Raw genomic sequence first — 23,193 nt, forward strand, 5'->3', positions numbered from 1 at the left:
TCTTCATTCCTGCTGCCCATTCAAAGCATTTAAAACAAAATTACGAGAGTGTTAAACCACTCTTGAAAGAAATTTATTTGCGTTGCAAGTGGATGCTTTACACTGGTTTTAAAGTTACAGAAGCGCATAGGAATGAGCACCGACATTAAAAATATCGTTGTCAAGACAAGCTCTTAACTAGGATAAAATATGATTTAATAAAAAAATCTCTTGCAAATCTAAAGCGAACTTTATCATAGTCACTTTATCTTCAACCTTGAATAATAAAACAATTAATTGTGATTGTCATTGCTCTGATTGCAGTCCGGAAGCAAAGCCCAAAGTGACTTTAAAAATGTGGCAAGTTGTTAGGTAAGAAAGTGGAGGTCACTAATTGTTGTAAAAATTTTAAATTTTTAGATGTAATGTCTGAATTATTTTACAGAGGTTTTGAATTAGAAAAATTATGAACAGTCTGAAATTATTTCTAGGACACACAGGTTATGATACCACCCACCTGCCTTTGAGTTCACGACGAATAAAACATTCGTTACAATTCAGAAGAGGTGGGTGGGCGAGGTTTATATTTGGCCATTTTTTCTTAATACCAGTATTGGATTGATGATAAGTTATCAAACTTTAATGATGATGGCAGTGAAGACTGAAAAATAATCACAGCTTATTGATGAATAATGATTAATGATATTTAAATAAATTATTTTGAAATTTCCTGTTAATAAATTTATTGTTTTTTTGCTTATCATAACATGCAAATAAACTACTATTTTATTAAATTGATTGCTGTTTAAACCATAAATCTCTCGAGTACATCCAATAAAAAATATTTTTCATAACTCCAACAACGGTTTGTTCATAATTTTCATTACGAGTTCAAATAAATCAATATTAAATTATGCTATAATTAAGGTTATAATTAAGCGTGGAAATTTTATTTAATTATTACTGAAGACCTATTAGACTATTAATAATATAAATTTTATAAAGCTATGTTGTAAAACTATCTAATAATCACACTTGCGCTCATACACATAGCGACTTTTTGTGTGTGTCTGGGGGACTGTTTGGCCCCTCCGATTCGTCTGGTTGCTTACAAAAATGATTAAAATAGTTCCCTGAGTGTCATGTATAAAAATCAAGACTGAGATTATAAGTAAAGTTAAATTATTTTTTTGGGAGCTTTAAAGCGTCTGGTAAAAGTGACCGCCGCGCCGACGGAAAGTGTCTTGCAGTATTAATAATTAATTTTCAACAATATTTTCTAAAACAACCGTTAAAATCAGCAATCAAACTTTGAGAAATGTAAGTACTGTTTTTACCTACCTTTAGCACCTGGTACCTGAAAATTGGCCGTCGACCGAAGCTAGCAAGTAAGCATACACTCAAGGCATATACCAATACTACTTTATCCTATATATTTTATTTTTGAGAATATAAGTAACGTCTTGGACTAGTAGGGTGGGATGAAAAAACCAAGGCTGGGCAACACGCCCCTTCAGCCTGGATTTCCACCAAAACGGGAGGTCGAGGCTAAACGATCTCAGATCACTCGGCTGCGTCGTCGAGTCAGAAAGCCGCCACGATGAGTCCTTGGGGGTAGTGTAGTCTGAGCACGAGTGGCCTCACTTGTTGAGGTTGCGTACTGCAGAACGAGCTTCCCTGGGAGCTACACCCTTTTGCTAGCCCTGAGGTCGAAGTTCGACGACCCCTTGTTGGATTCCGTGGTAAATGGGAACGCAGAACGACGAAATCAAAATCCAAAGATATGAATAAGGAACCAAACATACACACCGAGGAATGCCTTCGGGTCCACCTCAAATTTGGCTCATCCTTCTCCGGGATAAAGCCTAAAGGCAAAGGGCCGGCTACAATACCCAATCCAAAACAACCCTGGGTAAAAAAGAACTCAGGGTCAAAAAAGAGAGTGCGATCTGCAACCTCCACACCTCCGGTAGCACAAACCACCTCTAAAGAACACAGTTATAGGGAGCTAACTGCAAGTCATCTCCGTGTAGCTGTAATTGACGTACAGTATCCATTTGGCAAGCTGACCAGGTGGAGATGCTACACTGAGAGCACTGGACAGACAACTTGAACAGTGCCTGGCATCGGGAGGACAAACAGCTGCTTTCAAGGGCATTAAGTACACAAGGAAAGTCCTAAAGATAACCTGTGAAGACGAGGTGTCTCTGGAATATCTAAAGAAAACAGTGTGCTTTCTAACACCCTTGTGGGAAGGCGCACAACTTAACGTGGTCCCCGTGGCTGAGCTACCAAGGCTAGTGAGGCCGACCCTGTGGGTACCGAGACCACCGGTGGATGCATAGGTCATACTTCGTCGCCTGGAGGGTCAGAACCAATGGGCCCGAGTCAAAAAATGGCTTATCTTCCCTCACGAAACCAAACCCGAGGCTGCGTCTTCAGGCAACCTCTTTGTGTTTGGTTTTGGGATGAGGACAGGATCACCTATATGCTGTCCTCCTTCAACCTGAAACTTAAGGCGAACGAGGCGTCGACTCAGGAAGGGCAGACCCCTATGGTATAGAAAGCCCAGGGAATGAATGGGAGCGGGGCCGCCAGATACTTATAAACCTCGTGTCTTCTGAAATAGAAATGAAATTTTTGGTTGCAGCAGATACATTTCAACTAGATTAAACTGCAACATTGTCGCACGGCGACAACACTACAGTGTTATATAGGGAATTTAGTTTAGAATTCTTAATTAGGTTTTGTTTGGTTGGTAGAAAAGTAAGGTTAAGTCGTTGAGTAACGTTGTAAAAGCAATTGTAAAGTGGCGTCGAATATAGTAGAATTTAGTTAGATTTCATTTGTACATTATTGAGAAAATCCTTTCCCATTTGGGGCCCCGACATCACAAATTGGCAATGAGGATACCAAGGAATCGAGATGGGTCCCAAGCCAGATCCAACGAGTGCGGCAGCGGCGGCACCACAAAAGCAACAGTTATTAATACCGGAAATTTGTGGCATGTAAAACAATTCAATCTGGGAGACGATTGGGAGATTTTTTCTGAGCGACTGGAGCAGTCATTGGTGGCAAATATGGTAGAAGAGGAAAGGAAAGTAGCTATTTTATTAACGTCCATTGGAGAGGAAGTCTACAAGATTTTGAGAGATGTTTGTGATCCAGTAAAGGGGAAGGAGAAGTCGTTTTCTGAACTAATTCAGTTGTTGGATGTCCAGTTTAAGGCAAAGGTGTCAGTTTATCGTAAGCGGATAGAATTTGATTTGTTGAGGCAGACAAACGAAACTATAGCGGAATGGTTTGTGAAGGTTAAAAACGCCGCAGCAGCATGCTCCTTTGGTAGAAATCTGGACGACCGGGTCAAGGACAAGTTTGTAGTTGTGTTGAAGACTGTGCGAAGAGTCTCTCGACAAGAGCTTACAGGATCTTTACGAGCTGGCAGTAGCAAAAGAAGCGGCTCTACGCCAAACACGACACGAAGTAGGAATACATCGAGTGGTGAAGTTTCAGGAGAAGAAAGAGGGAAAAGCACGGCGTGAGGGAGAGACGCGCTGTTATCACTGTAATAAGGGTAACCATAATTTTAAAAATTTTAAGTTCAAATCTTGTGTATGCGCTAAATGTAAAACAAGAGGGCACATTGCGGCGGCTTGTAAAAGTAGGATTATTAGAAACCATTGTGTTAGTCAGAGTGTTGAAGGGATGGTTAATGGTGAATGTTCCAATTCTGAAATTTTTCAAATAACTATATAGAGCCATATTATGTATATGCCAAGATAAATAATTGTGCTGTAAAATTTGAAGTAGAGGCAGCCCTATCGTGTATTCCACTCAATATTTATAAACAGAATTTTTCAAAAGTTAAATTACAGTCAACTAGAGTCAAACTGAGGATATATAATGGACAAATTATTTATCCTGTAGGAGAAATTGTTGTCAAAATTAAATATAAGCAGGTAGAAGTAGAAGCCAAGCTAATTGTAGTTAGAGAAGCATGTAGAACGTTAATGGGGGGAGATTTGTTAACTAAATTTAGCATAGGTATTCAAACTATAAGGAATGATGTTAACACGCTTAATATGGCAAGCAATCCTCAGATTTTGACTCCACTGCTTAATGAATTTAAGCAACTATTTACTGATGAGTTAGGGTGCTATAACGAGGAAAAAATCAGACTTGAAATGATCGAAAATGCGACTCCAATTTTTCATAAACCAAGGCCGAACCACTTGCGTCCAAGGGTAAAATACAAAAAGAGCTGAATAGGTTAGAGCGGTTAAGTGTAATTGAAAAAGTACCAACAGCTAAATGGGGAATTCCATTAGTTCCTGTAATGAAACCAAATGGGACAGATATCAGACTTTGTGCTAATTATAAAATCACTATTCATAAATATTTAAAAGATGAAATATTTGCAGCCTTACAAGGTGGTGAGAAATTTACTAAGTTAGATTTTTTAAATGCTTACAATCAATTAGAGGTGGATGATAAAACTAGTGAGTAAAATTTACTAGTCAGGGAATTTACAAAGTCAAACGTTTACCTTATGGAACTAAACCCGCCTGTTCTTTACTTCAATTAGTAGTTGAGAAAGTGTTGCTAGGGGCGCCAGGGGTAGTCAATTTTCTTGATGATATTCTGGTCACAGGTAAAAACGACCAAAAACACTTAAACAACTTGCGAGAAGTTCTAGTTCGTTTACAAGATTTCGTTTAAACATGAAAAAGTGTGCATTTTTTAAGAATAGTATTCATTATTTAGGACACATTATTACAAATAAAGGCTTACAAAAAGATCGTTCTAAGGTTAAAACTATTTTAGAAGCACCAATACCACGAAATCTAACTGAGATTAGAGCTTTCACAGGAATGGTTAATTATTATTCAAAGTTTATATCAAATTTGCAGAGTAAAATGAAACCTTTGTATAGTTTACTGGAACATGGTAGTGTACTTAAGTGGACAAAAGCATGTCAGCAAGCTTTTGATGTAGCAAAACAAGAAATTAGTTCTGAATTAGTGTTAGTACATTATGATATAAATAAGCCTCTAAGATTAGTGTGTGATGCCAGTCAATTTGGTCTAGGAGCAGTCCTAAATCACGTAGATTCAGACGGAACAGAATGACCTATAAGTTTTATTTCACCTGCTTTAACAAAATCTGAAAAAAATTATTCAATGATTCATAAAGAAGCGTTAAGTATTTTTTGGGCAGTACAAAAGTTTTATCAATTCTTAGCCGGTAGAAAATTTGAAATTGTGTCAGATCACAGACCCCTCCAAGCTTTGTTTGGTGAAACACGTAGTCTACCACACATGGCAGCTGGAAGGTCCCAACGATGACCTTTATTTCTGTCGAATTTTGACTACACTTTCAAAGTTATTAAAGGGCGAGAGAATGTTAAAGCAGACGCTTTGTCCAGACTCCCGTTACCACTTGAGGAAGGTGGTGAAGAAGAAATATATGATTATTTACATTTTGTTGAAAATTGTGTGCCAATAGATGTTAATATAATAAGATCTGACACAAGAAAAGATCCTATCTTAAGCAAAGTATATAATAGTCTAATTAGATACGGTTTTCCTGAAAAACCAGATAACGAGATATTAAAACCATTTTTTGTCAGAAAAAATGAATTACCTATATATTGATAATAATAATTAGAGAGCAGATTTTATGAAATTTGCGTATCCGTTATTTTTTGCATATAAGTCTTGATATTTAATATGTGAACGAATCATGCTAATTAAAAATGAATACAGCTATAAAAAAATTGCATATTTGCATATATTTGCCTTTGCAGAAAATAGTGTAAAAACGTTAAAATCGTCAATAATAAAACTGTTCAAAGCGGAAAATTCTATACCTCAAACAACGGGATATAGACCCTCCGAATTAGTTTTTAAAAACAAAATAAGAACTCGTTTAGATTTATTAACACATAATAATGAAGGTGTTAAGGCAAGTAGAGGTAGTCGGAGCGTGAGAGTATTGGAATTTGATGAGGGAGAATTAGTAGATTGTAGGGATTATAGAATGCCTAATAAGAAGAGTTGGGTATTGTGTACGATAAAATCGATGAAAGGTTAGGTGACAATGTTTATATGTGTAGGTTATTAAATGAAAATGTTGTGTGGAAGAGGCACCTATATCAAATTGTAAAGGCGCTTCCTCCAAATGATGGGAGTGTTGTTAACAGTGAAGAGAGGCGAGATATTGTTAACCATACTCATCAATCTCATCATCAAAACTCAGAGACACAAGAAGCTATTGTATCTTTAACTCCTAGTGTTGGGTTAAAACAAGAAGACCTCAATGAACCTCTTAAGGAAGTAGTAGAAAATGATGGAGGAGGTCGAGCGCTTAAACTTGTGAGCGGGAGGTATTGTTATATAGGGAATTTAGTTTAGAATTGTTAATTAGGTTTTCTTAGGTTGGTAGAAAAGTAAGGTTAAGTCGTTGAGTAACGTTGTAAAAGCAATTGTAAAATAGCGTCGAATATAGTAGAATTTAGTTAGATTTCATTTCTACATTATTGAGAAAAACCTTTCCCATTTGAGGCCACGACATCACATAATAATCGAAATGGATCATAAAATCCGGGGTTGACCAATTTAAAAGGCACTGTTGTTTCAGATACCACAATAAATTCTCCAAGGACATGTATTTACATTCCTAAGAATATTAAAGTGGTTCTCCTACCTCAGGTCAGCTCTAAGTGTGACTACGGTAAATGCTAAGTGTAACATTGTAAGAGGCGATGAGCAACTGATAATAGCATCCGTGTACTTACCTCAGGGAGCACATGAACCATGTCCAACATGGGCGATGGCGAACTTGATTAACCACTGTGACACCGGAAATATAAACCTCATCATCCATACCGATGCAAATGCCCACTGTCTGCTGTGGTGGAGCCAAGATGCTAATGAAAGAGGAAGAACACTAGCTGAATATCTTTTGGCAACAAATCTAGAGATTCTCAATCGAGGCTGCGAACCATCTTTCGTAACATCAAGTAGTCAGTCAGTAATAGATATAACACTGGCTACATGGTATATCTCACAATATAAAATGCAACGGCACGTCTCTAAAGAGGCGTCAGTGTCAGATCATAGATGGATTATGTATACGTTAAAGTGTATAGACAGAGAGACAAAGACGTACAGGAACACTAGGCTGACGAATTGAACTTTTTACACTGAAGAATGGAAGACAGACTGAGGACCTTCGTACGGTCGATTCCAATAGAATATAAATCGACAGAAGACATAGAGAAAACTTTGACCATTATCAACGACTTCTAATGTCAGCTTATGAAAAAAGTTTGCCCCCTAAAGAAGGAAGGTACACCATGGTGGAACCGAAGGCTCAGCGAACTTCAATTGGGGCTAAAAAACTTTTCAATAGAGCACAAGACACTAGGAAACAGAAGACTGAGAAGCCTATAAAAAGCACCAGAAAGAGGTTAAGAAAGATAGTTCTCTCGAAAAACTACACACACATCAACCAGGTCTCCTAAAGAAAGAAGATATTGATTTTACAGCCATTTTAGAAGATTCGGCTGAACTTTTGCTGCTGAGTATGTTTCCAGGCAGCACAAGGGTTATCTCCCATTCCGAAAAGGATGTAGCCTGTACTCAACCGGAGACAAGACTGGAGTGGGCAGTTGACAGCTTTTCCTCATATAAATCTCCGAGACTGGACGGTATCTATCCCGCCCACCTGCAGAGGGGAATGAGCAGTCTACCACCTAGTTTGGTGGCAAAGCTTCGGGCGTGTGTGACTTTCAGCTACATACCGAATGCATGGCGAAAAGTGAAGGTTATCTTTATACCAAAGCCAGGACGACAAGATTCCACCTTGGCCAAATCCTGTAGATCATTTAGCTAACATCATTCTTGTTGAAAACGCCAGGAAGATTAAGCGAAAAAGTCAACCTCTACAACATGCCTACATCCCGGAAAGATCGACGAATACGGCCTTACACACAGTTGTAAACAGTATTGAGTAGGCGATGGAGAACAAACTCTGTACCTTAGGAATATTCTTGGAAATTGAAGGAGCGTTTGATAAAACTACCTTCAAAAGCATGACGTGAACCCCGCCCTGAGTAGGTTGATGAATGGTATACTGTAGTATGCTGAGTAATAGGGAAGTATTGATTAATATCGGTGGCACTGAGATCGAGCCTGTTGCAGACAGGAGATGTCCCCAGGGAGGAGTACTTTTCCCTGTAATGTGGGACACTGTCGTTGATAACCGGATACAACAATCTTGGCTAGCACACAATTGGATACGCAGATGATTTTGCATTTTTTTAACAGGAAAAAAGGCAGACATATTATATGAAATAATGCAAGCCACAATAACAGTAGTCGAGAAATGGTGTAGCGCGTACACCCTCTGCGTAAATGGAGAGAAGACGAAATTAATCCTGTTCACTAGGTGAAGGAAAATTGGCACACTACAGATGCTAAAAGTGTTATAACCAGTTGGCGGAAATTTATCTTACAGATGCAATTCCCCAGTTGAAGCAAGGTGTGTTTTACGGCGAGTAGCGGGAACGCTTTGATCTGGTCCACAAGGTCGTAGCCAGTGCGTCGCTAGGAGTGTTTACAGCTTGTTAAAAAACTACTTCTATATTACTATATTACTTCAAAAAATAATACTCGATTTTAATTTTTCAAACACAGGACCCCAGATTTGTGATCTTGAAATGTTATATTATGTTGATATAGTCCAAAAGAAAAATATATTTGTAATCAAACTATCGCCGCGACAGCACTGGATCTAGCGTATGAAACACAATTCCGCCCGTTGGTTATAACTCAACGCTTCAATTTTCGGACGAAGTCAAATACCTGAGAGTTGTATTGGACCGATGACTGAACTGGAAGAAGCATGTAGGTGATAAAGTGGAAAAAGGACGTTCGGCTCTTTGGCAACATCGTAAAGTGGTGGGAAGGTCTTGGGGTTTAAACCCAAAGATCGCCCTCTGGATCTACACGTCAACATTCAGATCGAGGCTGTGGTACGGAGCTTTAGTTTGGTGGACCAGAGCCAAATAAAAAACAACAGCCCTGCAACTTGAACACGTTCAGAAAGTGGCGTGTCTCAGGGTTGCAGGAGCAATGAGGACCACTCCCACGACGGCTCTGGAGACACTTCTTTGCCTAGGGACTCTTAACCTTTACATAGAGGAAGCGACAATGAGGGCGTCTCTAATATTTCACTCTCTGGGAGTATGGAAAAAGCAAGGCCGCATAACGAAGCACACTCGTATGTTGACGGAGGCGTTCAACAGACTACCCCTGCAAAGTATGGGTTGTGACAGAATGGGCACAAAGTTAATACATGAGAAAACATATAGAATATAAATGAATGATAATAATTCATACTGTTCCAGAAACAAGGAATACAAGAAGCATTTTTTATAAACAAGTAGTAATATTTTCAAACATCCCGCCGAAATTTCTGTGTAGGTTTAATTTTGATGTTATGGTGTAAGTTTTGCCACTGACTTTGTATGCAAATTTTCGGAAAAATCGGGTGGGCCATTCTTAATTTAATCAATAAATTAAATTGCCTCATTCATCAATTTTTTTCATTCATTGTGTACAAGCAATTCTAAATAAGGTGTCACTCACAGCCACCATACATATCGAAATATCAAAGGAAACAATGGATTATTAACGATTCACGATCCGATTTTGCATTGATACAAACGCATTATTCTAAGAAAGCATAAACTCAGCACAGAAAGCAGAAACGGCTGACGATCACAATTTACGATTTTTTCTGCTTGTTTGATAACTTGTCTAAGTTTTTGAATAAAAGAAAATACTTCTAAGCATTTTATAATTAAAAAAAACGAGATTATCCTAATATAAAAATTGGTCGAAGGTTCTTTCTCCGCAAAACAGAGGAGGTGAGTAAAATTATTAATTAAGCTAAAATACAACAATTGTTGCTATAACAAATAGCTTAGTCCTCATAGCCAAATGAACAGAAAATTATAGCATGGAGTTTAAATTGAGATTAAATTTTGTTAGATAACTACCATATTCGTTGCGAAGGTGGGATCAGCTGTTGTATTAACTTTAGTGTTTGCCAAGTAGTTTCCAACTTCATTACGATATAACAGAAATCATATCAATTAAAAAATTATATTTGGTCATGATTTTATTAGAGCGAAGTTCAAACTCAGCAGCCCAAATCAAATAGATTCACAAGTAGTAAATTCCGCCCTGCAGACTTGCCTTTCTGTTTAAACGAGGCTACAAACGATACTAGTTTATTACTCAAGAAAATTTATCGTCGTATAACATTACGAGTCAGATATTAACGCCGTAATAAATTGTTATGTTTTCTCCCCAAAAGGAACTTATAATGTTATAAACATGTGAGATTTATCGCCGCGCTTTTTGCAGCAAGAAATCGAAAAACCTGATTCTCTTAACTCAACAAAATAAGTGTAATCGGAAACCCCATACCTTGCGCAACACTTCCACCGAAATTCCGTGTTGAAAGCGGAGTAGTTGTAAGGATGGTGGCGAACTTGCGAGTTTTTCCATCTGAATTATGGTCGACAACTGTTCCAGGTTGAGTTGTCTCCCACGTCGGTCGTAAAGAACTTCCGGAAAAGTCGACTGTATCTTTGAGATTTTTCGCAGAAAGTACGTCGCTTTCAGAAGAGTCGTCAGACCGCAAAGGTGAAGTGTGGCCGTAAGACGCCGTGCTGAAAGCCGGGGAGATGATTCTGGTCTGGAAAAAAGGTTTCCGTATAGAAAAGAGGCAATGCAATGGAAGCTCCGTACCATGTAATTTGATAAGGAACATTTATTTGCTATATGACTGCAATAATGCGATTTATGAAATGCACAGCGTTGTAATGCGTGTGTTTGCTGGGGTTATGAAGCTAAAGTAAAAATGACTTTTCCCTTTTTCAACATAATATGGCAATAATCCTCCAGTAAAAATAAAAGATATTCTCGACATAAAACTTTCCGTACTCTTTACTATCAAGATTTGCTTTAAGCAAACCAAAATGGCTCTAAAGTAGTAAAAAATGTTCTTACACGGGTATGTTTAAATGCATAAAAAATACACAGCGGAATATTCTACAATTTGTAGTTCTCTTTTGCAAACGTAAGTAAATTAAAGTCTAAAATTATATTTCCAGAAAAAATTATATATTCCCTGAGCAACTAATGAAGTTATGTAGGATATCCGGAGAATTTATTCGGAGCAGCATTCACATTCAACGACTAATCTAACACTTTCATTGAAACTAGATTTGATTTATGGGAGGGCGTATTAGGTATATACAAAAATACATACCAGTGGAAACGTACTGAGTTCTGTATCCAAGTGTTTAAACACAGACAGCACTTATTTTGTGTTTGTGAAGCGCAAAAATTCATATTCGGTTAGCTCTTTATTTTTTTATATTTGTCGCTACAGGCAATGTATGTTCAACAAAGGTGCGTGACACTTTGACTTCAACTTCACACATCTTTTCCCGCTATTAAAGCCGAAAACACCGTTCCAGTTTTTTAAAAAATGATTTAAAGATATAATGCAAAATACTCTCGCCCCCATAGCCTTATTAGTTTTGCGTGACGTACTAATTATTTTTCATGTATTCTAACATGAAACATACTAACAACGTGCAGTTCTTTAAATCTCTAATCCAGGTTGGCTGTGGAATAGAAAGTATCTGAACTGTCAGTCTACCTAGATTAAAAATTTTGAAATTTTAAAATTACCCATAGCTTACGTGTGAATGCTACAAAATATTTAAAAATGCAATAATATTTAACTGCTTACATATGTGATTTAGATTAATTTAACCACAATGCTACATAAAATACAAAAACCTGTCACCAACACGACGTCTAATGTTCAAGAACCAATCAAAAGCAAACAGCGGTGTAGCTATATATGTGCATACTTCGCCAACTCCTGCTGTGGAATCCTAGAGTAGTTAATATTAATCTGGGATTAGCTTCACATATTCGGTTTAATAACTTATTTCACAGTTGTGCTTTGTACTGCGACAACAAAGCCCCAATAGACTCGAAATGGGTCGAGAATTTGAGTGGAATAATTTGATTTTTATTCTACTGTTCTAACTTAATTATTGTTTGGAGGTCAGCAATTATGTATATACCTCAGTGCAATATTTGCACCCCAACGGGTAACAAATTTCTTTAACAAAGTTTTGTACTAGTATTATTTTACTATATTGCCAGCGACCCAAAAGTAGTATTTCATTTCGTTAATGGGTTTCAATATTGTTCTGCGCCACTATTCAACGCTGAAGTGACAAACTGTGATGATTCAATATGTTCTTCTCATGGTATTTTCCATTCTGTACAATGAAAAGATTAATATTTTGTTAGCCTCCTATAGAACAATTGTCATCAACTTGAGTAACGATACTGGAATGGAATGTTGTTTCAATTTACACCAATTACTCTACCGTTTCTCACATTGCACGTCATTAAGTAAGCATTTCTTCGTTTATAATAACACATATTACGTGAAAACTGTGTCTACGGTATTCACGAGAAATGTAATTATAACTCCATCCAAACGTACATTGTACATTAAATTTATTACACTTTACAGCCATTTTGATGTAAGATGTAAGCAATTAGGAGAAGAGGGAGACGAGCGAGGTCGTTAGGCACTAAGATCGAACAATTCAGATATTTTCAGAGGTTGACAAAAGTAGACAGTTGTTAAATAATAGTGAAACGTTTATAAATTACATCTTTGCGTTCCCGAACCTTTCTTATATCCAAGGAAAAATAGCAAAATATATATGAATTTTATGGTTATTTCGCCATAACCAACATTTAATACCTCTTACAACTCAAGCATTAGACCCTTATGTGAAAGTGCCAATCATTCAAATGCCATCTTGTCCCTTTCGTGCAGACGCGGATATTGCTTTTACAATTAATTCGCCAGTGCGGTTCTCCGCTCACCCTGTAATTTTCTTAAAGCAGTAATTTAGCTATGTCTATTTAAAAATTACAATGTATTAGAGTGGTTATTAATTAATTGCTCTTAATATAATCGTATTAAAAGTCTTGTAAAGTACCAAGAAAAATTGATTCATGATTATTTCGACAGAACTTCGCTCATTAAGTACAATACATAATACATCAAATCGAGCTGTTTCGAAAAATTATATTAAATACTTGATTTTGTGAATTTTATATTTTTATGATAACCTTTATAACTTAAAATAAACGTATGTATGAAATGTTCAAATACAAGTAAAGAATATTTCTATATTTCCCTAGTTTACGCTCAATAAGTAAAAATGGCCTCTCCGCAACTTGAAGTGTTTCTGTTTATACATCGGAAGAACGTCACGTAGAAATTAGTTTGATTTGAATGAGTTTGTCTGAGTACGATTATTATAATACTCATTTAATCATCACTGGTCAACAAAATTTAATTTTTTCTCTCTAACTTTGACATAATTGTAATGTTTTCGTTTAATTTGCCTCTGTGTTTGTAACAAAAAGCATAAATCTTATAACTTAGCTCAATTAAAAAAAATATGCATATTTGATGTTAGAAACACAAAATCAGGTAAAACAATTTAATTTTTGTATCTTTAACGGCAAAAAGTGTAGTATTAACAAAAGAACAACCATAAATAAGAAAAAAACAACGAATGTAGTTTAAAAAACGAAAAAAACAAAAGAAACAGCGAAGACCGACGTTTTTTCGGTTGCCTCCTATAGATTTTATTGGAGATCTCTCGCTTGATGGTCCCGCAGTATTCTGCGAGCATTTAGGTGTTCCATCGATCTTGGTAACGTCTTTCTATCGACAAAATGCCCAGATGGATGCGTTCTCTATGATGGTCACTCACGTCGTCACAATTTTTGGGGAAAAAATCAAGGTGCGAGTGTATAAAATGCACTTTTAAGAATATGTTAATTTTAAATTTTTTATAAGATGATAACATGTCTTCTACTTACTAAACGTAGTTTTCTTATTGTTTCCCAAGAAGTTTGTAGCAATTTGATTACAAAAAAATACACCTTATAGAAAGTTTCCTATTACTTAATAGTACGATTTTTGTATTTTTCAAAGGATAATATTTTAAGATTACTTTTAAATGAGAGCTAAGTTTTGGTTTAGCCCTTTATAATATCATTTAAAATTGCTAATTAAATAATAATTGATTGCTATAATAAAAGTTAGAACTTAGCTGTTGACCAGTGTCATTATTACTGGAGAAAATGGGGTGACGCGTTTTCAATTTGATCAATAAAATATAAGAGAGTGATTAATTTCATTAAATTTATATGATCTAGAAAAAAATGAGTACGGTGGTTAAACAGATATATTTTGATTAAATATTTACCACGCTTACGATAACCTTGAAACATCCCAAGCGTTGTTATTATGGATACTCCCCACACTGTTACTGTATTCTTCTTAACACAATTTCAAATATCATCGGCGAGAAGGACGATATAATAATAATATTAATAATGTGTTTATTTAAAACGGGTAGAAACACCCAATTACAGAAACCATTTAAATAAAAAACAATAAACAAACCTATGCCCTAAGCATTAGTGCAGCAAAAAAGAAAAAATCAAAGAAAATGTTTTAAAAACAAACAAACATTATATAACTCCAATTCTTAACTGCTTAATTTTCTAACCTATCTAACAAAATTCTACATATATGGTTTAGACAATCAAAATTTACATCTCATGCTTTACTGATTAAATTAAAGTGATTGCACATTAAACTTAACGGCGATCTGCTTAAAATATTTGTTCTGCAATAAGGCGGGTAAAGCGTTAACGTATGCCTGGAGTATATGCGTGGTATTAAGAAACAAATTTTGTTTAGCAAATATGGACAGTCAATACGATTATTGAGTACATTATATAAAAATTTTATTGTCAATATTACGCGCCTAGTATTTAACAAATTACAATTGAATCTACGTAATAAAGTAGGATGATCAGAACCTCGAGGTGGATAAGTATTATCGATTAAATAACAGACGAACTTTAAAAATTTTCTCTGAACAGCTTCAATTTGTTGTATGTGGACACCATAAATAGGAAACCAGATTAATGGACAATATTCTAGTCGAGACCTAATAAGTGAATTAAATAACAGAATCAATGAACTTGCGTTCGTAAAATCACGACAGTTGCGGAAAATGAAACCATACATTTTATAACATTTTGAAATACAGTCCGATATATGATGTGTAAAATAAAACTTATTGTCGAAAATTACACCAAGGTCTTTAAAGCGATCTAATCGAACTAAGTGTTTGCCTTCTATACTATAATTGTAAATAATGTTAATTTCTTTTCTGGAGTAAGTAACAATGTAACATTTTTCTTTATTTAAACAGCCGGTTGTTGTAACCCCAGTTGGCGAGAATATTTACATCATTTTGCAGTTTTACGCAATCACTTAGCGATTTTACTTCGAGGAAAAGTTTCAAATCGTCTGCAAAAAGTAATTTATTACTTGCTATAACAACAACTACGCCGTTAATAAAGATTAAGAATAGTAGCGGACCTAAATTTGACCCTTGTGGCACTCCTGACGTAGGCGAGAAGGAATTAGATACGAAATTATTATATTTAACACTCAAGTTTCTTCCAATAAGGTACAATTCCATTAAAGATAATAAGGGTTTAGTAAAGCCCAAGCATTCAAGCTTTTTTAATAAGATATAGTGATCAATCTGATCAAAGGCTTTACTAAAATCGGTATAGACGACATCAATTTGATTTTTATTGTCAATTGCTTCGGGTGCATATTGGCTAAAAGAAGCCAAGTTGGTGACCGTTGATCTTTTTTCGACAAAGCCATGCTGAAGAGGAGTTATGTAACACTTTATGCTTGAGTAAATTCTTTTGTATAAAATGGACTCAAAAACTTTGGCAAAGTTGCACAATAAGCAGATAGGTCTATAATTTTCTATACAAGTTATATCTCCCTTCTTGAAAATTGGTGTAATTGATGCTCTCTTCCAAACATCAGGAAAAACAGATAAAGTCAATATTAGATTGAAGATGTAAAATAGAGGTTTGGCGAACACGTAGGCACAATCTTTTAGCAGGAAACTTGGTATCATATCAGTACCGGACGTGAAAGAATCCTTAAAGCTTTTCAGAACATTGAGAATTTCGTCTTCAGATATATGTGAGGCTGCTACAATTAAATTTGAAATTTCTTGACCCGTGAATTGAAATGGACTATTGGGATTTGATGCGATGTATACGCTGCTGAAGAAGGTGCTAAAGCCATTGACGATATCAACTGGTGAGGTCAATTCGGAGTTTTCGTACTTCATAGAACTTGGAATCCTCGAGCGGCCTCTCTTATTTTGTACATAGGACCAAAACTTTTTCGGATCGTTAGAAATTTGGGCTTGAATATTATCAATATAATATTTATGAGCATTAATAGTTAAAGTTTTGCACAATGATCTGAAAAATTTGAATTTATTAAGGAAGTACTGGGTTTTGTATTGCTTGAATTGTCTATGAAAATAATTTTTTTGACAAATACAATTAATTAATTCTTGGTTGAACCAACATGGGTTTGGACCAGTGGCGGCTCGTGAAGTTTTCTTCAGAGGAGGCTCAAATTTGAAAAGCACTACTTTTTATATCTTTCATTATCTGAATATTTTTTTTGTCATGCCCACGAAAAGAACACTCGTGCGTTGATAGATAAATAAACTTTTGCATCGATTAGTCTTTTCAAAATTGCCCAATTTTCACCAACTTTCTCGTAATAGTTCTCCCTTTTATGAGCCGAATCTAAATGATTGGCATTGTTTTGTTTACCAAGCATTTCTAATTTAATCGAAGAAAATATGTGGTCCTATGATTTTTCATGCCTTTCTATAGCTCGTGACAAATTTTGTAAATTATTTTAGCCTGTTTTACCCCAAACGGAAGATTTATCACTTATAAATAATACACAATTCCAACAGTATAATTTGTTTCTTAAAACCGAAGCCGTTAACTATTTAGTTTTATTATAATTATTTTCATGAAATGCTCTGTTTTATTTCTAATTGTAACTGTCAATACAATTAATGGGAGTGATGGTGTTGGTCTCCCCTTTTGTACCCTTACCTACGTAAAGCCTAAACATCACCATCACTGAACAGGGAGCTCGCGAAACCACCTCAAAGTTTTTCCTACTTACACCCGATTGCGCCAACTAATAAGAAATAGATAAAGTTATCTGTACGACTTGATCTGAAAAGAGATGAACTGGCCGGAGGCTAGCGGCTTGGAGCGTCAGTCCGATGAACGTTTTAGCCAATGCAATACAGACTGACGATGCGTCAAGGTCTACGGTCTCAATAGCAAGATGCATTCTCGGCGGAGGCTAGCGGCTAACAAGCCTCTGCCGCTGAAACCAAACGCGGAGTGGTGTGAATGTGAATTATGATTGTGAGGGCGTAAATATAAATTTTTGCGACATTTTAACCTGATATATGATGAAAGTAAATGAAATCCAGCAAAATATTCTGAAAAATAACAAATGTCTACAAAAATATAAATTCTTTCATCGAAAAAAATTAGAGGAAGCTCAGCTCCAAAAAACAGAGGAGGCTCAGCCTCCCCTGCCTCCTCTGAGGAGCCGCCACTGGTTTGGACGATTACTTTTTTTAAATTTAAAAGTAGGAACTGAAGCTTCAAATGTTTTATATAAGATGTCGTAAAAAGTAGAGCATGCCTCATTGACATTATTTGAGTTATAGATGGCCGACCAGTCTGTGGTTAAAAGAGTATTATATAAATATAAAAAATTTGCTTTTTTAAAGTTGAACTGTTTAGAATTCGGGTTCATCTGGAAATTATTCATTGGTTTTACCTCAATTTGACACTGAATTTCCAATGCTGGATGGTAACGATCTTCATCAACTAAAGGATTGTCTGATTTACAAACAAGAATTGTTGAATTACTAAAAATAAGATCAAGAGTACGATTAAGGATATTAAGAATGTGATTAAATTCAGATAAGTTTAGGAAGCTCGCAAAATTGTTTAAAACTGATGAAAACCGATCATTCGAATTTGCAGAAAATTGTGTAATACTAAAATCTCCAACGATGAATACCTTATTACTATGAAATTCTTCCAAACTACTTAAGAGATCTAAAAGCAGTTCATACTCTTCAGATGAAGTGGAAGGTGGAATATAGATTACAAGTACATAGAAGAAGCTTTTATAAGTCGAAGAAATTTTCACACAAATAATATCAATAGTAGGCAGTGCATCAGTAATTGAAGAAAGGTTTACTTGTACGCAAGTGTGCAAATTTTTTGCAGCAAATAAAACACCACCGCCCATTGAGGCATTCAGCACATTATAATTTCTATCTTTACGGAAGACAACATAATCTTGTGTGAAAAGTTCATTGCTTGATATACTCTCAAATAACCACGTTTCTGATAAGGCTATGAAATCGAAGTTGCAGACAGAAATATTTCTATGAAACATATTGACTTTAGAACGTAACCCTCGTACATTTTGGTAGAATAATAGAGACTGATGTTGGTAATTGGGTGAATTAATTAGTTTAAACGAACGATACGTGGTGAGCCGTTGTAGTACCGAATTTTTAGATTAGTTTCACCTTGTCTAATTCTGTCATTCATCTCCTGTTTGAGTTGTTTGTAAAAATCTAACTGCTTTGGGGTACGGTCATAGGATAAACGAATGTCTTTGTATTGTTCGGTAGTAATCAGATTTTCAGCCTTTCGAATAATATTTGATACATCTTGTTCACTGTTTAAGAATACTTTAATAGGTGTAATACGTGATGCATTGAACTTGCCCAATCTCTGACAATGAAAATTAGCATAGTCATACTCGTGATCGACAGAAAGTTCGGAAACAAATCTTTTGTCCTTATTAAGACGTTTGGATCTAGGTATGGATTTAGAATGTTCAGGTACATTGAAAACTATAATATTGGAACTGCGTTTTTGTCGCTCTAACACTTCTTGAACAACGTCTTCAAATGATTGTGACATTGGAGGCTGTTGATTGATGATAGATTTAGCGCTGTTGATTTGCTCTTCCAACTCATGTTTAAGGCTCTCTATGGATGACGTAAATTCAGCACGAAGATCGGTAATCAACATTTTGAGATCTTTAAAGAAGGACATATTACGTTAACAAGAGTTGCATACTAGCTTGAAAGCTTTCGATTTGGAACGATTGACTGTGATATCTTGTTCTGTTAGTCCACCACCCACAAATGAATAGACGACTGACATGCATCACACTGTATAGTTGAAGCGTTTGTTCTAATATTTCCACTACAGTTCCCACATTTACTCATGATTATTAACGAAAATAGTATTTAGGTGATCGGCAAAATAAACAAATATATTCACAAAAATTATTAACAGGGACACAAGCTTTACACCTTCGGGGATATACAACTTTTATAGAAAAAAAACAGTAGGTATATCTTTTGAACAAAATTATATCAGGAAGGATTTTTTATGCAATAGGAATAAAAAAGATCGCTTAAGCTCTGTACTCGATTTTTATATAATACGATAAAATTTTATTTTTCGCATGAACGAAAAGTGGCAGTGGAGTGATAACATCGGAAGTGATTTGTTTTTCTCGAGTCGATAAAACTTTTTCATTGCTATGTATAAAATTTTATCTTTATGTAGCAGATTTTAAACAAAAAATGAGATTCTTGGGAAAAAACAATTACTAATTAAATTATGTCGATGATTGGTGAATAAGATTGCTGAATCCAACCGCATATTTATTGCGGTGAAAATCATATATATTTGTAAAATTATCGTAGTAAAAAACACAAAATGTTGTTGTGTTCCACGAGAACATGTTTCTAGTAATGTTAACTGGGCAACTGAAGTTTTATTTAAATTGTTTTATAATTTATTATTGAATTTATATCTTATCTACTGATAGTATATGTTGTGTTGGTCTAGCAACATCGAAATAAGGCGGGAAACGTGGCAGCAATTTTAATGAAAATGACAGACGAACTTAATGTCTGCAGTGACCGATAATTTTTATGTCTGAATTAAGAAATATTAGAGCAGTTTGTGTGTCGTACCAAACAAAAATCACCATCAAGACAAATTTAGGTAAAAATAAAAGGTCATACAAAACCGGACAACGTCCAGACTAAATTGTCATTAATAAAACGGCTGACCCCGCACTAGAGTTAAATACCAGAACACCAAAACGGCTATCTAAGAATTCGAAGTTATTTCACCAATAAAATACTGAAATACGCCAACTCCAGAGAGCACAACTAGCACAACCCACACGTTTTCACGATTATAATATCTCCGTTTTTTAGAGTTGAGGCTATACGTTGAAATTCTTTAGAACAACATTCTTTATTTTGATAAGCGCATATTGTGTTTTCGCAAAGCAATTGAAGTTAAACATTGTATAATTTATATTCGCGTTACTTTAACTTGTTATAACTTATACAAATATAAAGTTTTAGCGACTTCTATATGAACAGAAAAAATACACTAATCACAATATATAAATTATGTGCTGATCTCTATACCAACAGTTAAAAATTCTTTCCTAGAGTTAAACTTTAGCATTATTGAAGGGTTCTTACACTGTAAATCTGGGTATAGTAGATTTGAATTTTACACCAAAGTTTTTATGAGCTGTGTCTTAACTTTCTAAATCAAACCCATTAATGCTTGAATATACTCTTGCATGGACTCTCGTAAAAGATGCCATCTTGCCTTTACTGCGGAATTTTACGTTTTTCCTCGCTTTGATTGAGTTCATTTTACAGATAAAAATACAATCTGGAAATGTCTCATTTATTTTAGACACAAACATTTTTGTGGTCCAGTTGTACGAGGACGAATTAATTCTCGCACAAATATAGGACATAGGGCTGTAGCGTTTGACAGCAACCGAGAGCAAATTCATTATGCCAATTGCTACAGGTCAATAATTTCAAATATTAGTGGACGGTTTATCGTAATGAGTTTGTCACGATGATAACAGTCGTCACAAACGAGATTTTAGAACAACGTGACATTTTTTTAGTATTTCACAATAGCGTCCGAGTTGCATTTTATTCCCGGAGTATTATTGGTATATTTTTATTAGAGATATTTCACTCTATAAACCGTTCAGGATATTTTTAGATAAAAGTGAACTATGAATTGTTTTCTTCTTCTTGGATAAACTGATTCATTGAGAAAACGGGTCAATGTGTGAGACTGACGTACACTTGAGGCTAATTTGCCACATTTGTTATTATTTAGAAATTAAGTTATCAAGTTGCAATATTTCTGACTTCTGTCATTAAAATATAAAACGCCGAAAATTATTTTGCTTCAACAAAAAAATCAGTAAAAAGGTGCTAAATGCAAATGAACTAAGATAGTCCCAACTCAAGCTTGGAAAGGTAATAATTAAGGCTCGGATACTATGCAAAGTTAACGAAAATTGAAAATATTTGGCTGACGGAAATAATTTGTCATAATTTTGGTTCTGATCATTGCTATCTGTGCGTTCATTATTATGTAAAAATAAAAATTAATCAAGGCTGTTTATGAAACGGAAAAGGGGTGCCTATGCAGAAATACTCAGGCCTGAACAGATAAAATGAACACCCTGTATAACAAATTTATTAGTTAGCACTTTTTCTTAAACTTTGTGTCAAATTCTTATTTAATTGCTGCTAAAGAGTTAGAAAAGGCCTTAATATAACTATCCCGCAATGAATACATTATTCAACAGTGTTCAAGCAGTATATATTTTTTTAAATCTGGTAGTAGGATTTGTGACGTATGTCATGAAACGCTAACAGTATCACTTTATAAAACTGATGTTTAAAATAATTGATGCTTTTAAACATTTATGCAAAGTTTTGTTTGTAACTAAAAACAAACTGAAAGTTTCTATGAATTTGTTCACATGTTATTCATTTCGTTTGTAACAATGAATAATAATTAAGCGTTTTCGTTGCTTCTTCAGCGTTTGTATAAAAAATAGTGTAAATATTCACGTTAAAAGTGATTTTATCTCGTTCGTATGTTTCCACACTCTCAAAATAAAATCTCGCTTTTAACATTTGTATGGTAGATAATTATTTAAAATAAATGCACATTTTTAAGTATGTGTATTTTTGTCATTAAAAATACTTTTCAGCGGAATTTATAAAATTACTGGAATATCTGCCATATGATATAATAAGTACTTGTTGCTTCTTACCTGTTGCTCATTGTCGCGATACTTTTCTTCATTCTGTGGCTCTGCTATTTCTACTTCAGTAGAGTTATGTGACATATTATTTTTATCTGAAACAAAAGAATAAACCATTGAAAATGACCTTAATGTTATGCTTTGTGGAGTTTGAGTTTTTTAGAATTTAAAAGAATTGATGATTTTGCCTCATCACCTTGGTCAGTGTCCAAAGATCTTTTTCTTTTAATGTAATCCAGATGCGTAGTGTGGAAAAGTACATAGTTAGTCAATTATTAATTGGTTTAACAAAGAGAAGTACAACTGAACAACATTTAAATACCTGCAAATATTTGTGTAAATAATAAATAATGTTAAATTTCAACCTGTTTGTTTTATTGGGTATTTGATGAATCAACACAAGTAATATTTGCATGTTGGTGTAGATTATTTAAAAAAATTTTAAAACACAAAGATTTGAATAATTTTTCTGTCTTAAGATCTGGATGTCGAACGTGTCGGAAGTGTTTTCGGTGCTCTGCGGTGTTAGAAGTGGTGTAGTGTGCGAGTCGGGACTTTTTCGAGGATTCTTCGGGAATTCTGAGGGAAGGAAAATCCGTGGATAGAAATAAACCGATGGGGGAGTCAGGAATAGGTTGGGGGGGTTTTGATTTGGGGACTTTAGAATAATTTTGGTTGGGAATATAGGAAACTGTTCCGGTCGAGAGGGGTTTGAAGGAAGAGGCAAGAATGCTGCATGAGGAGAAGATGGGGGAAACTGTGACATAAAGGGTAAAGGAGATAGAGGGGTCCTTGCGGGCGTGCCTATTTTTGGAGTCGAATAGAGTTGGCAAGGGGGTGATTGACCAGGTGTTGGGATTTTAAGGCAAGATGGAGACCATAGCATTGGTGCTAGCGGTTGAGAATAGTTTTATGAAGGAAAGGATTAGA

The 23,193-nt window shown here is 35.2% G+C and overlaps 1 protein-coding gene across 1 annotated transcript in view; it reads right to left on the reverse strand.

Moving 5' to 3' along the window:
• Positions 1–23,193, reverse strand: part of LOC135125784 (metabotropic glutamate receptor 2-like) — a 1,169,526-nt gene that overhangs the window by 629,467 nt on the left and 516,866 nt on the right. The window contains exons 4-5 of the mRNA XM_064051468.1: positions 22,273–22,358; positions 10,479–10,749 (exon numbers count right to left, since the gene is read on the reverse strand). Of these exons, the coding sequence (XP_063907538.1) occupies positions 10,479–10,749; positions 22,273–22,358 (357 nt within the window). The remainder of the gene's footprint in view (positions 1–10,478; positions 10,750–22,272; positions 22,359–23,193) is intronic.

The sequence above is a fragment of the Zophobas morio genome, unplaced genomic scaffold (assembly GCF_036711695.1).
Source record: "Zophobas morio isolate AGI-343-1 ecotype UQ-CSIRO unplaced genomic scaffold, CSIRO_AGI_Zmor_V1 ptg000009l, whole genome shotgun sequence".
Classification (NCBI taxonomy): domain Eukaryota; kingdom Metazoa; phylum Arthropoda; class Insecta; order Coleoptera; family Tenebrionidae; genus Zophobas; species Zophobas morio.